The sequence below is a fragment of the Podarcis gaigeae genome (genome assembly GCF_964106915.1).
Source record: "Podarcis gaigeae genome assembly, chromosome: 14".
NCBI lineage: Eukaryota > Metazoa > Chordata > Lepidosauria > Squamata > Lacertidae > Podarcis > Podarcis gaigeae.
Window position 1 is genome coordinate 10,269,496 of NC_139690.1, and position 14,439 is coordinate 10,283,934.

The 14,439-nt window shown below is 45.0% G+C and overlaps 1 protein-coding gene across 18 annotated transcripts in view; it reads right to left on the reverse strand.

Annotated features, from left to right (window-relative positions):
* CPEB1 (cytoplasmic polyadenylation element binding protein 1) overlaps positions 1–13,317 on the reverse strand; it is a 47,811-nt gene extending 34,494 nt beyond the window's left edge. For 2 of the 18 annotated variants that reach the window (XM_083712704.1, XM_083712691.1), the window contains exons 1-3: positions 13,090–13,159; positions 9,925–10,099; positions 2,397–2,585 (exon numbers count right to left, since the gene is read on the reverse strand). In XM_083712704.1, coding sequence (XP_083568830.1) covers positions 2,397–2,585; positions 9,925–10,099; positions 13,090–13,107 — 382 coding nt within the window. In that variant the 5' untranslated portion in view covers positions 13,108–13,159. Of the gene's footprint in view, positions 1–2,396; positions 2,586–2,698; positions 2,808–2,863; positions 3,205–9,924; positions 10,100–12,702; positions 12,851–12,982; positions 13,054–13,089 lie in introns of those variants that run through there. The other 16 variants (XM_083712703.1, XM_083712701.1, XM_083712695.1 and 13 more) reach the window with 14 other exon arrangements.
* Positions 13,318–14,439: the final 1,122 nt, after the last annotated feature.

Genomic DNA, 14,439 nt, shown 5'->3' on the forward strand with positions numbered 1-14,439 from the left:
GCTGTACACTTCAGGGAACAATGCACAGTTAATTTACTGTGTCCACATGTACAACACATGATGCCCAGACTGAACTGGTGCTTGGGCCCATATGCAATGCTATTTCTGCCCTATGTCTCATAAATATGCTCCCAATGCCAATGGGATCGTTCTGCATTGCAAGAATGCCTCTAAATTGCACGCTCATAGTCAATGGAAACTGTTATCTAGGTTGGTGAAATCTTAACTTTTGTGGTCAGGGCAAACTGTGGGCATCAGAGCAGACTTCTGCCATGGGCAGAATTCGAGCAAGTTTTGCATTACTGTAAAGAGACTCAAGCAGGATTTGCTTTACTCGTCGGGGCTCCCATCCGAGGGAAGTTATTTTTGCAGCAGTATCTTACAGCTGGTTGCAGTGCAGTTAAGAAGTACTGTAGTCATATACTGCTGCAATACAATGGAGTCTAGTGCAGCAGGTCTACAGTACAGAAATAAGTTACGGAGCACGCTTTGTTCAGGTAGTTGCCTAGGCATGTCTGGTTAATGCTGGGCTTCTTTGAGGCCTTCATGATCACATGCACACTGTCTGGAAATCCTTACTGATACGTTACCCCTTCACACATTGCCTCCCAGGCTTGTATTATATGCACTTTTAATGGGACATTGGGTACATCCAGCAGACCACATCATTTCCTTAATCACCACAGTCCCCACCTCCCCTGCAGAGACTGTCAAAGTGGCACACAGTTTTTACAGATGGCTACAGTTGAGCAAGTGCCAATACTGCCCCACCTTAAGATGTCTGCACCAAGCTCTTGCCCCAGCCCACTGCGGCCATTATTCTATTGCAATACAAGCAAGCCCGTTAAAAGCACAATATATGCCCAGCAGAGTTAATGGCTGCATTTACAGGGCTCTTTGGGAATCAGTTTGGTAGCGCAGATGTCTTCTGAGCAACCAACATCTTCCACTAATGCAGCCCTGCATTAGTTTTCCTACAGAAACTAGTTGTATTAATGCAACACATCTGTTGCCAAAATGAGCACAGCCCAAAATGAAAACGGTGAAGGAACTAAAGTACTTCTCTGACAGGCAACTTTTGCAATCGAGACTAATAACATAAATGGGCCTTCGGCATGTGGTTTCAAGCCCACCCGCCCCACTTCCTGGGAACACCCACCTGTTCCCCACCCACCCCCATTACATGAGCTGGAGAGGCACACAAGCCTTTCCTTAAGCCATTCTTGCTAGAAGTTTGCAGAACCACTCAGAAGCTATTTAAGATGCTGATGCCAAAAGCATTTACAACAGCCTGACGGGACCAGCAAAAATACTGGCGAAACATCATACTGATTTGTCCTGCCACCCGTCAAAGCCAGTGGTAGTTTCTAAGGCTTTAGCAGGATAAAAGTCAATACAACACACATTCTCAAAGAACTGTACTGACTATCATTGTAAACTTTGAGAAGCCCAGCTGAGCAAAAGCAGAATAGTTTTCAGAGGGCAGTAGCTAGACTATTTTGGGTTTCTTTTACTTAGCTTGGCTTCTCCAAAGTTTCATCTTCCTGACTCATCACAGGCTGGCAAATCACAGAAACTCTGCAGTAGGGGAGGACAACACTCGAAGAAACAGGTGCAAATGCTTGGCTCCCCCATGAAGGAAAACTTCAAAAGGATAATGGAATGTGAGAGTTAGTGCAATCACATCCAACCAGGGATACTATCCTAACCTGGTAGATACAGATCAGTAATCTCACAATAGGGATAGAGGCATCTCTCACAGGCCCTTGACCCAGGAAGAGGTACCACCCACTGCCTAGAGTCAAGATTTGGGCATCTGCTAATGAGCCTGAATGAAGCTCCTTTCCTTTGTTTTTACACCCCCGACAGGGGGCAGATTCAATTGCTGTGGGAACTTCTGGTGGGTTGAAAAGCACAGTAAAAAACAACAACATTCTAAATAAATACAATTAAACTCCTTGCCATCATCAACTACCCACGTTGCACCAGCCTAAAATATTACAACAGCCCACGATCCGAAGCCACTTTGGGGAGCACAACTTTAGTCCTCCAACCAGCTGGCTCTACAGGAGCATCACAGAAAACACTACTACTGCCCCCGCCCAATATTTACCATTGCAATCTCAATACAGTATCAGGTTTAGAAACTTATCACTCCCTATTAATTGGGGAGGGGGGCAGCTACAGTTTCCTTTCCCCAAAAGGACTCACTTAGCGCCCCAATATTACTCTTGAGGGAATGGGTGCCTTAGTAAAACAGTAACAATAATAATGTTAAGAAAGAAGCTGTCGGGAATAATCAGAACCTGCTGTTATGCCAGGAACATCTCCTGGTGACAAAGCTGCAAAAAAAGGCAATCCGGCAACTGTTGCTGTGCGTCAGCAGAGTCACTCACCAGACTGCAGGCTAGGCTGGGCTGCAGCATCCGAATCCTGGGAGCTCCATGGCCTGTCCCACCCTGGCTGGCTGAGAGACTGCAGCCCAAGGCACAGGTCAGTGGTGTCTGGGAGACCACGCGGACCTTCCTGCACAGAAGGTGGGAAGAGCATTCTGCTTGCTGCCACTCCCTTGGAGTCCTGGAAGTCTGCTCAGACAGGGGGAAGAAAGAAAGAAAAAACACACAAATAAAAATACACTCACGCACGAGCTCGGGAGTTTAGGAGTTTTGCAGAGGGAGAAGCCCAAACCAGATCTCACGACATTCAGCAGCTATTATTTCTACAGATAGTGATGACATGGAGGGGTGGCGGGGAGGAGAGGAGCAGAGCACCAGATGGCCTGCGCCCAGACCCACGTCCACCCTCCTATCCCGCCGGCACTAGTGACTGGGCCGGCATGTGACCAGGCTCTGCTGATGCTTACCGTTCTGCCAGAGACGTCACTGGGCCATGCAATATAGCCACATCTTCGCTTACATGATAGAGGTGGAGAGCAAGCCTGCCCATGGGAGCCGAGGCAGCATGCAGGAGGGGAGAAGAGGCGAGGCCAGCCGACACAGTTAAAGAGGGAGCTGTAGCTTAGCTCTGAGCGAGGAGGTGGCTGGAGGCAGCAGCCACCCCCCTCAGTTAAAGCAGAGCAGCAGAGGCAGCAGCACAGCGTGTGTGTGTGTGTGTGTGTGTGTGTGTGTGTGTGAGAGAGAGAGAGAGAGAGAGAGAGAGAGAGAGAGAGATCACACTGTTGGCTTGGTGCTCTCCAGCTCCCCTGGCCCCGCCTCCCCACCCACCCCCCCAAAAAAACCCTTTCGTCCTGGAATGTTTCCAGCTGCTGGCGCAAGCCCTGGAAGCAGCAAAATGCAAAGCTTCACAATTCTGCTAGCATCGTCTGTTTGCTTTAAACTTGGCTGCCGTGAGCCCTCAGTCTCTGCATTGTTTACCGCTATGGGTAACCTTCAAATAAAAGAAAAGATTCTGAGCTACGCGTTGGGAGGTGCATGCACACTTAAGGGGTAGTGGTAACAGAGCCTGACGTTTAAACACTGCTAAGGTTAAAGTCAGCACCCCCCTGCCTTAATAATAATATAAAAAAACTATTTTTGGGGGGGGGGGGGACAGCCACACCCAAAGCATAACCTGTCACTACACTGCTTTCCCATCTAAAAAAATTTATCTCTGAAATAAATGGCACAGGGATGTAGGAGGAAAAGGCAGTTATGTTTTGCAAGTCTCCAAATTCCAGCATAATGCAGAACAGGGTGGGAGCCAGACCAGAGTCTCCTTTGAAGCTCTAGTCATAAGGTGTTCCAGCAGTAACATCCTGCTCACACTGCCACCCACCTGAGATTTAACAGCTGAAACAAACACCAAAGAGCACAGCTACCTGTGCCAACCTCTGGAATTGCTAAGAAATGGCAGTTTCATTCTCGACTTAAGACCAGACATGCTGCCTGAAACCCTAAAGGAGAATTACAAAGCAGCCACATTTTTAGTACAGAATAAGGAGGAGGATCTTTGAGGATGCAAAATTAGCTTCTTGTTGAAATCATCCAGGGTTTTTTTGGGGGGGGTGAGGGGGGAGACAGTCAGTTATCAATAAACCAACCATTTATCATTTTTCATGGTTAAGTATTACCTGAAGTCAACACCACACTTATGTAGTAGGCAGCTTGCATTTTATGCATTATCACTTGATAAAATTCTTCCTCTCCAGCCCAGCAAGAATCTCCACACACAAAAGGACCCCTCCAATTTAGGGATAAGGCATTCACTGCTTTGCATCATAACCACAACTCATGTTTTGAAAAATTAAGCTGTATTACACTTGTTTTGAGTTTTATTGTAAATGAAATTTGCAACAGTTGGAGTTGCCCTTAGGATGCTAAATGAAAACCAAAGGTTGCTGGATCCCAGTATTGCTGACATTTATAGTTAACTATTCATGAAAACTTTATTAGCTATTGATAACTGGTTACATTAAGTTTAGAATAGTCCTGTGTTTTTTTGTTGGTCTCCCACAGCTGTGGAATTCTTTTCTCTTCCCCCTCAGAAGTGTTTTTTTTTTTAAACTGATAGAATATTTAAAACCTTGCAATTTAGGTTGTCATTTGTTGGCTAAGATTAAATTGGAGAGATGTTATTGTAAATGGATCATATTGCATGTTATTTACATTTTTAAAAAAGAGTGTGCTCTGAAAGTTTTGGGATAGAGGTGAATGCAGATTTAGACTAGGAAGTCCTATTCTGGAACTCATGGGATTTTATAAAAAGCTATGACTTAAACATGCATGCTAGCTGGGTAGAGATTTTATCAAAACATTTGAGGGGGGGGGGTTGGATTAGTTGAGTGGCTGAATTGTACATGCCTTTAGAGTGCTTCTTGCAAACACAGAACACTGATTAAGGATTCTCTGTTAGACACAGCAGAGGTCTAAGTACAATATTTAAAAAATCTGCACAAAGTGGCATTTGATGGGCAATATTGGTTGATATATTTCTTACAGAAGGGAGAAAGGGGAACACAATTCCTTGTTATCTATGTTTAGAATATGCCTAATAAACGATATGCTGCAACAGCAATGTTTAAAATGAGAATATTGCTTGGGAAGGGCAGATGGTATAAGGCAGATCGTATAAAGTCCCCACACCCTGGCGGGCAATATTTAGCCATGTGTTTTCGCCAAACCACAGCCCAGAGGTGAAAGTGCTCAGAAGAACATCTGAATCTGATCACAGTCTGTATAATTTAAAAAACAAAACAAAAACATTTGTGGCTGTATTAGGATGCCACAAATGGTGCACTGGGCTGACCAGCGTTCAACATGACTTGGAGAATTTGTGTCCATGATGGAACTTCAGCATAAGGCTCCAAGTCTGAGAGCAAAACTGGTAATTACCTAAAAACCGGAGAATAGACTTAGTAGTGTGTTTGCTGCAGGTCCATGCAGGCACAGGGGAAAAACCCACAGAACACTACAGCAGCACAACTGTTTCCTAGGAGTTTCAGTTTTTAGCAAGAAAGCAGCAGTCTCATGGTTGCCAAGATATTCTTGAATGTGTGGGCAATGTCTGAAGTCTCAGAGCCAGAGGGAATGCTGAATAAAATTTATACTATTCCTGGGGAAAGTGAAAGGCAGGGCTTGGGTGCCCTCACATGGCTTTCCAACTTTCTTGTGGTTGCAGAATTATGCCAACTGCAAAGTACTAATGCAAACTTGCACCGATATCATTTACACAGTTCACAGTAGTCCGATTTTATCACTTGCAACTCTTGGGGTTGTATCAAATCTACTGCTAAATGAAAGTCGCTAAGCGGTAGATTTGCTGCACTGGCAGAACGTCGTTGCACAAGGGAAAATTACGTGCACTACCGAAGATGGCTGTACAATGGGTTGCACAGCTGTTTCACAACTGTGTTGGATTCCTTTGTTGTGCAGCCTTTAAACTCTGCCATCTCCTACAACCCAGGTTATGTCCACATGAAACATGCTTTGTGATTACAGGGCAATCCTATGCATGCCTGCTAAAAGATCCACTGAGTTCAGTACATTTCACAGACTAGGTGCTTTCGTGCAGGAACCTTTTGAACTATGCCTGCACACAAGTGCTACACTGCAAGTGTGGAATACAAGCCTGTTCTAGAGCTATACTCTCAAGAACAACCATTTCCTTAAAATGTAGATAAACAAAGCATATATTTGTGAATGTTTACTCAACATGATCTCCTTTGCGGGAATAATATTCCTTTAATCTGAAAACCTGTTAAACATTAATACTATTCTCAGAAAGAAGTATAACTTAAATCTTTTTAACAAGTGCCAGCCTATTCCCTTGGAGAATAAAGCCCAATCTTCATTTGCTGAGGGAACATCTCAATCAGCTGGGTAAAGCTACCGAATTGGGATTCTGTGACTTTTTCTAAACCCAGAACTCACCCTAAAACTTCATATTTACTTTTGGCAATATAAGGGCCACCTTGTTTTTCCACTTACAAAGGAATCAGCATGTTCCACCAAAGGATGGAAGACAGACCTAGGCATTTGCCCAAGTAGTAGTAATAGTAGTAGGAGTAGGAGTAGGAGTAGGAGTAGTAATAATAATAATTTATTTATACACTGCCTAATTATTATTATTATTATTATTATTATTATTATTAATGTATTTATACACTGCCCATCTGGCTGGGTTTTCCCAGCCACTCTGGGCAGCTTCCAACAAAAGATTAAAAATACATTAAAACATCAGTCATTAAAAACTTCCTTAAACAGGGCTACCTCCAAATGTCTTCTAAACGTCAGATAGTTGTTTATTTCTTTGACATCTGATGGGAGGGCATTCCACAGGGCGGGGGCCACTACTGAGAAGGCCCTCTGCCTGGTTCCCTGCAACTGCTAGTTTATGTTTGAGCACTTTGCTTCCCAAAAGGTTTTCCACTGTCCATAGTTATGAAAACCTGGACAAACATCAGTTATTCAAAACACAGTAAACCAATTATTCTAAAACAAGCTGCTCTGTCGGTAGAGCATGAGACTTCTAATTTCAGGGTTGTGGATTCAAGCGTTTCCAATTCTATGATTCCTGTGCGATACCACAGATGGATGCAGGGAGGACAGCATGCCAGTCTACAGGAAACCAAGCTTCTTCTTGTAACTTTAAAACTATGTTTTTGTGATATCCCATGGTTGCTTAGTGGCTGTTTGTGGGCTGAGATGTCCACTTGGGCTAAGGGGTCCACTTGCCATGCTCATTTTTAGCCTGCCTAAAACACAATGGTCTCTTTAAAGGAGTCAAGATCTAGGGGAGAGGCTCTCTTAGAAATTAACCTGGTATCAGCTTTGGAAGCAGCCCCCTTCTATGATTTTCAGATTGCAGGCTGAATAGTCCTATACGCATTTACACCAACAGGAGCAGATGGTATTCCCCAGGTGTCTGCAGGAGATCAAGTGATATTGCTATGAGAATGATGCCAGGTTATAAATCCTTCAGAGGCTCATGGCAGAGAAGGCAGTGCCACTGGGATTAGCAATTAGTATGACTGGAAACAGTGGGTAGATGCAGCCAATAAATTTCACCAAGTCATGCCAACATGCTTGATGAGATGCCGCCTGAGCAGAACCAGTCAAATGCTTCATTTTATGAAAGAAGGCTCAGCTCCTGCAAAGCTGTTGTTCAACCTCCCAAGAAGTAATCCTCTTAAAGTATTCAAAAGACCTTGTTAGCCCAGGTCTGGATTGCACAATCTGAATTTAACTTTCATCAAAAGGGCCTGGAGATGGCTACGGGCAGAGATTTAAGGCTCCATCAACAGTTTTACTGACCCAGGAACAGCATTTTCGGACGAATGCACTTTAAAGCTTAACTTCTCAAGGTCAAAAAACTTCATGCAAATTACTACTGTGGGTGTGTGATAAGGGAATTAACCACGTGCATGGTGGTGGGCTACAGTTCTATGTGCGCATAATACCACCAGCAATAGTTAGAAGACATCATTCCCACATTATAGTTACATGTTTCAAGGTTAAGCCTGACCTAACAACAAATCCATATAGCCCCATAAAATCTGATACGTACTGAATGCTCTGAAAAGGTAGGGCCTTGAATGCTGGAAAGAACTCATCTATTCTATCTTTCTAGGTGGGTTTTTTGTTCTGTCCTGTAGCAGTGAAGAACCTTTGGCCCATGGGCCAAATTATTATTTATTTTATTTACTTAAGTTTATATCCCCCCTTTCTTCCCACAGGAGCCCAGAGGAGCAAACAAAAGGTGAAAAAACAAAAAAGCATATTAGAAGGCATCCTAATCTGGTCATCAAGGGAGGCTTTCTTTATTTTTCAAACCATGCACACCTGAAATCATGTGTTACATCAAGTGTGGAGCAGGGAAAGCCGTGACTAAAAAGAAACAACCATGAACTCTAAGTACACTCTAAATTGATCCTTGGTGAGTGAGTGTTGCTGTTAAGTTCCAATAAGCTTACCAGGACCCTACTGCATTACAGAAATCCTGATCAGAAACCATATGCAGCCAATCCCTGCTGGAGGTAGGGCTTCCTGTCAGCATCAATCAGCTGATGGGTACCAAAAGCAAACCCTACAGGAAAACATTTCCTTTGCCAGCATGAACAAAAAAAATTCCTTCCAGTAGCACCTTAAAGACCAACTAATTTTTTTTGTTTTGACTATGGCAGACCTATCTGTTTGGCCAGCATGGTTTGATTTCAACCCACCTAGGCAGAAGGTAAAGGTAAAGGGACCCCTGACCGTTAGGTCCAGTTGCGAACGACTCTGGGGTTGCGACGCTCATCTCACTTTACTGGCCAAGGGAGCCGGCGTACAGTAGTAGTAGTATATATAAACTTTGGGGGGGGGGGGGAAACAGTTCACCTGGCATTGCAGTGACATCAGCTAATGAACAGGTGGGCTTCCCCACCCACCTGTTGAAGTGGCCTGGTATATAATCTCCAATCAAAAGGACCTAAACAGCACACAATCCGTTATCTGTGTCCTAAAACAGGATTTGTTATGGATAATTCACAGCCATCTGGATATTTATTATCTAACGTGTGGACCCAAGAAGGTCCACTGCCTCCATTTTCTCCAAACATAATGCAGGTAGTTATTTCTGATAAAAATAACTTAATTGCTAATTGCTTTACTTATACAGCGAGGATGGGGGATTTTAGCTAAATGAGCACCCAGGGTACAGCTTACATATATTTAACTACTTGTGGAGCATTTTGTTTCTCTCTAAATACTATTACCAACTTTGGGCTCGAGCTTCAGGAGATTTATAAATCCCTCGCTGCTTCCTGCATCCAAATCATCAAGGCTGCAGGACAAGACTCAGATCATTTTCATAGGCTTGCTCATTGTCCTTGGATTAGTGTCTTCTTCATTTGCTATCTGTAGATTTAAGGATTAATTTACGACTAATTTAACACTGACTTGCCTGTTATACTGGCATATTCAAGAAAAAGAGCACTTCAGCTACACAACTACAATGTAAACTGAAGCTTTTCTAATTTTACAAAAACTATTTATGCCTGCAATTCTGATTTATGTTTTGCACTGCTCATTACAAGCACAAAATGAAAACAAATGTGTGCTTTCCAACCTCATCAGACAGGGCCAATTTTTAACCATTTAGAAGCATTGGGTAGTAGCATTTGTTCTATTTTAGTGATGGTGTACTTTGGCTTGTGTTTTAATACAACAGTCTTTACCTATGGAATGGGTCTGGTCATGCGGCAGAAAGTAGGGAACAGGTGTGCTTGGGAACTTGAAGTTTACCCACAGTACCAGGAATATAATCCTCATCTGACTCTGCCAGCTGCTGTTCCTCCAGATCGCACACCTTGCTACCAACTTATTTGCTAGCTATTTAAACCATCAAGGAAACTCACACATTGACTGTAAATATTACAACTCCATAGAAGCCTGCAGACTAACACGCCCCATATGTTAAAATATTATAATCAACTCATTAAGTCACCTGATAATAGATCTCTTTCTTTTGCAATGGGTGTTGTGCAGACTCCCTTGAAGTCAAGTGAGTTCCCCAGCATGCCGTTTATTTGTCGGAAAATCTTTGCGTTGCTGCACGTGGTCAAAGCTGGAACGTCAGAGCTGTCCCAGCAATCTTTTATGGTCTTTCCAATACTGTCCTTCTGGAAACAAAAGCAACCATATTAGCACCACAGAAGGGAGAAGGACTTTAGGTCAGAGAGCCTGAATGCAGTCCTTCATGCCTCTCCATTTGGTCATTGAGTGCTTGTTCGCATTTGGACTACTCTGGTGTAATTTGAATGGAGGGGAAAGAGTAGTGTACAAGGAGCAACTTTGTGGTCTTTCCCATTCATAAGAGTAGTTGCTCCCTTTTGTGTGTTGCCCCTGGCTTTTGGTGTGTTGATTCTATGCCAATTAAGTACGGACAGTGCCGGAATAAAGATAGCTGTATACACACCTCAATTCCTTTTTTTAATCTCTCCCCGGAACTGCGCAAAAGCACGCAGGCAACTGTAAATTCTCAGCATACATTTTTGCAGTTTTCCGGTTTTGTACCGTTCACCAAATTACTAGTCTACCACTCTTAACCACACTGGCTCTTAACCTTTGCTTTGCCGACTTTTGCCTCCAGCTCTGCCTGCCACCTGGCTTGTCCCACCCCCCTCAAAGGGTATGTAATGCTTGGGTTGAAATAGATTACCCACCTTGGAACGGCATAATGAAAGCGATGCTACAAGCAACAAATTTTAACTGAACACTTTCAGAATGTGCTTAAGGAGTCAGCCGCAACAGCTTTGGAATCAAACTATTTGCGCCACACAATGGTAATAAACCAAATACTTAGCATACTCTCAAGTTAGCATTTCCAAGTTTGTGTGAGTGGGTGATTCAGAGCTAGGGTCATTTTCGCTTCCTGTCAATGTAGTCTTTTCATACCACTAATCAAATGATTCCAGTGTCCTCTACTCCACCAACCGCGCCTGCATCCTCCACACACCAACACAGGCACACAATTCTGTTTTCAGATATTGCTAAGAACAGACCTGGGGATTGGGGCTTGACTGCTTAAAGTGCAGCATATTAATAAAGCAGTGGCTGCAGATCTAAACTCACACCTCTTGCAACTGTTTCTTAACTTCTGGGACTCTGTGCTTGAGACTCCAAAGCTTTCTGCACCATGAGGACTAGAATGCTTAATGAAATCAGGACTCGGCAATGTTGAATTCCAGCTTCTCCTAGAACACACAGCTGCAGCTACTGTGTGGTAATCAGCAAGCAGCACAATCACCAGCAAGGAAAAAACCTGAACACAGCACAGTCCTTAAAGTATCTGTACTATCACAGAACACACCACAGACAGCCCTTCTAGAGTCAACAGCTAATGAAAACAACTGAGTTTCAGGCAATTGACGGAGGATAACACCATCTAGCTAGTATTATTCCTGACTCCACCACCCCTGTTCCTTAAATTTAGGGCCAACAATGAAATACAAAATCAGTTAAGCTATCCAGCCTTTTTTTAAAAAAGAAACTTGTACAGTGGTACATTCTTATTAAGTTTCATATGCAGTACACAAGCAATTTATTTATGCACTATCAATTCAAGTATCCTCTCCACTTCCAATTTCCAACAACCCTAAAACTACAGTGCCCAGAATCCTTTGAGGCAAAGAACGTGCTTCAAACGTGCTTTAGAAGTCCCTTCTCTTTGCGAGGAAGTTTGAGCTATCTCAGAATTTCTAGTCTTAGCGTCCACTAACTCACCTCCAAGGAACTTATTCTTTCTCTACTAGCAGAAAAGGTATTTTTTTCCACCATGGTACAAACTGAAACTGTGAGCGTTGGGTAGAAAAGCACTTCGAAGGAAAGCACGCCCTCCCCCATAAAACACAGGATAAAATAACTGAAAAGCCAAGCAGATTTCAGTCAGTGGGTCAGAACCAGGGCTTTTTTTCGGCAGCATTTCACAAGAGCTCAGCTCCGGCACCTCTCAGGTGAGCCCCATTACACTTATTAGAGAACAAAGGAAGCGTTCATGCTGAGTCCTGGCACCGCTTTTTCTATAATAGTCCTGGCCAGAACCCATGCAAGCAATACCACCATTATTATAATTTTGCTATGTTAAAAAGTTTTGTAGCGAAAGAAGCAGAACACGGGGAGGAAAGATGTGCAACTTATTGCACGTGCGAAGACTTGTACACAGGTTTGCAATCTAGTAGCGTGCGCCTAGCGACGCCTACTCAGAAGTAAGTCCGGCTGAATTAAATGGGGCTTACTCCTAGGTAACTGGGGTTAGGATTGTAGCCTAAAAGGGGGGGGGGTCCCCACCGAGTTCAATGGCCTGTATTCCAATCCCAGTCCTTTGTACATAGGTTTGCAAACTAGTAGTGTGCGCCTAGCGACGCCTACTCAGAAGTAAGTCATGCTGAATTAAATGGGGCTTACTCCTAGGTAACGAGTTAGGATTGTAGCCTAAAGGGGGGGGGGACGGCTAGGGGTTTGGGAAACAGAAAAGCGGGTGGGGCAAGAGAAGCGGAGCCAGCTAGAGAAAAACGAAACCAACGGGGAAAATGCAGACAGGCACGGATGCGCACAAGAAGAAAGGGAGGTATCTCCACGCCCATGTTCATCGGAATTAAGAGCAACTTCGCTTCTTAGAAAGCAAAGCCCATTAGTACACAAACCGAAGTAGGGGAGCGGAGACGAGAGGCAGTGTTGCCGCTCCTATGCGTCCCCCTCTATACAGCCCTTTTTATGTGCTTACGATAATAGTCAATATTCACGCTGAAGGTCGTGTGAACGCCGCCGCGCCCCGCTAAGGGTCCCCAGGGCGACTAGCTCTGGGCGACTCCCAAACCGAAACGAAACACCTGCACGCGGGGGGGGGGGCGGAGAGCCAGAAGCCGCGCGCGGCTCGGGCACGTGAAAACGCTGGGGAAGCCCGACCCGCCCCGGCCACCCCCTTCCTAGGCAGGCGACGAGGCCGCGTCCTCCCCCGCTGCAAAGCCCTTGGGGGCCCCCGCCCTCCGCAGCTCCCTGCCCACCCGCCGCGGTCACCGAAGGGTTTTTGCAATCCCCGCTTGGAGCCTCTCGCCGTTGCTTCGCTCTCCTCCTTTTCCCCGCTCCTGTCTCGGTCCAGCCTCGGACTCACCGGGACCGTAAAAGCCATCCCAAGGCAACCCGCTCGGAAACCCCGCGCGAGCGCTGCACGCGGGAAACTTATACCTGCGCGTCCGCACGTGGCTCCCGCTCCCCTCCTCCGCGGGGCGGAGGAAAAGGCGCTAATTAGGGGGTCGTCGTTAAAAACAGGGAGAAGCAAAGCCCTGCGCGCGCGCTTGCTTCCCCGGGGGATCGGGCGAAGCGTCGCCGGGTCTGCCCCACCCTCGCGTGCAGGAGTTTGCAAACGCTCCCTGCCCGCCAGAAGGGAGTAGTTTTCAGCACAGGAGGCCGGCTAATTAATCAGCCGTTTGCCTCAGTGCCTCACGTATACTTTGGCACGCTCGAATGGCCACGCAAAAGCTTAAATTAGATTTATTTTTAACTGCGCAACGCCACCCGTAGAAATGCACCAAGGCTAGCAAGCTAACCTGTTTATTTGAGAAAAAAACAACAACAACGCATGCATATGTGCTTTATTCCCCTGCTGTCGGCCTCCCCACCCGGTGCAAGGCGGTTTGCACGACAAATTTGTAACAGCTGAGGACGCGCACCTCGCTGATTTGGGAGCAAGACCCGCTGGATACAGTAGGCCTTACCTTTGAGTAGAGGCTGCACTGTAAAAAACCTTAAAACGCCTTGACAAGAACCCTCCCAAGCCAAACAGATAAAACAGCTATAGTTTTTTAAAAAGTCATCTGAAGGCAGCCCTGTTCAAGGAAGCTTTTAGTGTGTGGTGTTGTTTTTACTATTATTTTAGTTGGCACCTGCCCAGAGTGACTGGGGCAACCCAGTCAGATTGGTAGCATACAAATAATAAAATTATTATTATTATGAGGAAGCCCCTGCATGCAGAGACCACAGCTGTGGCGCCCTCCCAATAGCCGGCTAGATCCCTCTGGGAAAGACACGGGACCAGTGCTTTTTTTTCTGGGGGGACGGACGGACGCAGGAGTATGCATACCCCTAAACGTTTTGTGAATCTAACCGGAAAAGAAACTAAAATTCTTTAAAAAAATAGTTTATTCTCTAGCACGGTGAATCGTCAGTTCTGTTGCTACCCCTGATGTCCATTTACTGTATTTCAACTATAAAATGGTGATTTTCTTGAGTCAAAATGAAAGTAACCCAAACATATTTTTTTAGAAAAAAAGGGCTGCAAGGGACATAAGAGTAACAGGACGCTTCCCCTTTATCCCATCTCCCCCCCCCCCCAAGCAATCAGTAATCAGAAGCAAACCATCTCCTCCTGTGGAGGTAGACTTTGGCTTCCTCCTCCTCCAGCAATATACCGGTATCTAATGCCCTTCTGAAGCCATCCAAGTTGGAGGCTATGTGGAAGCAT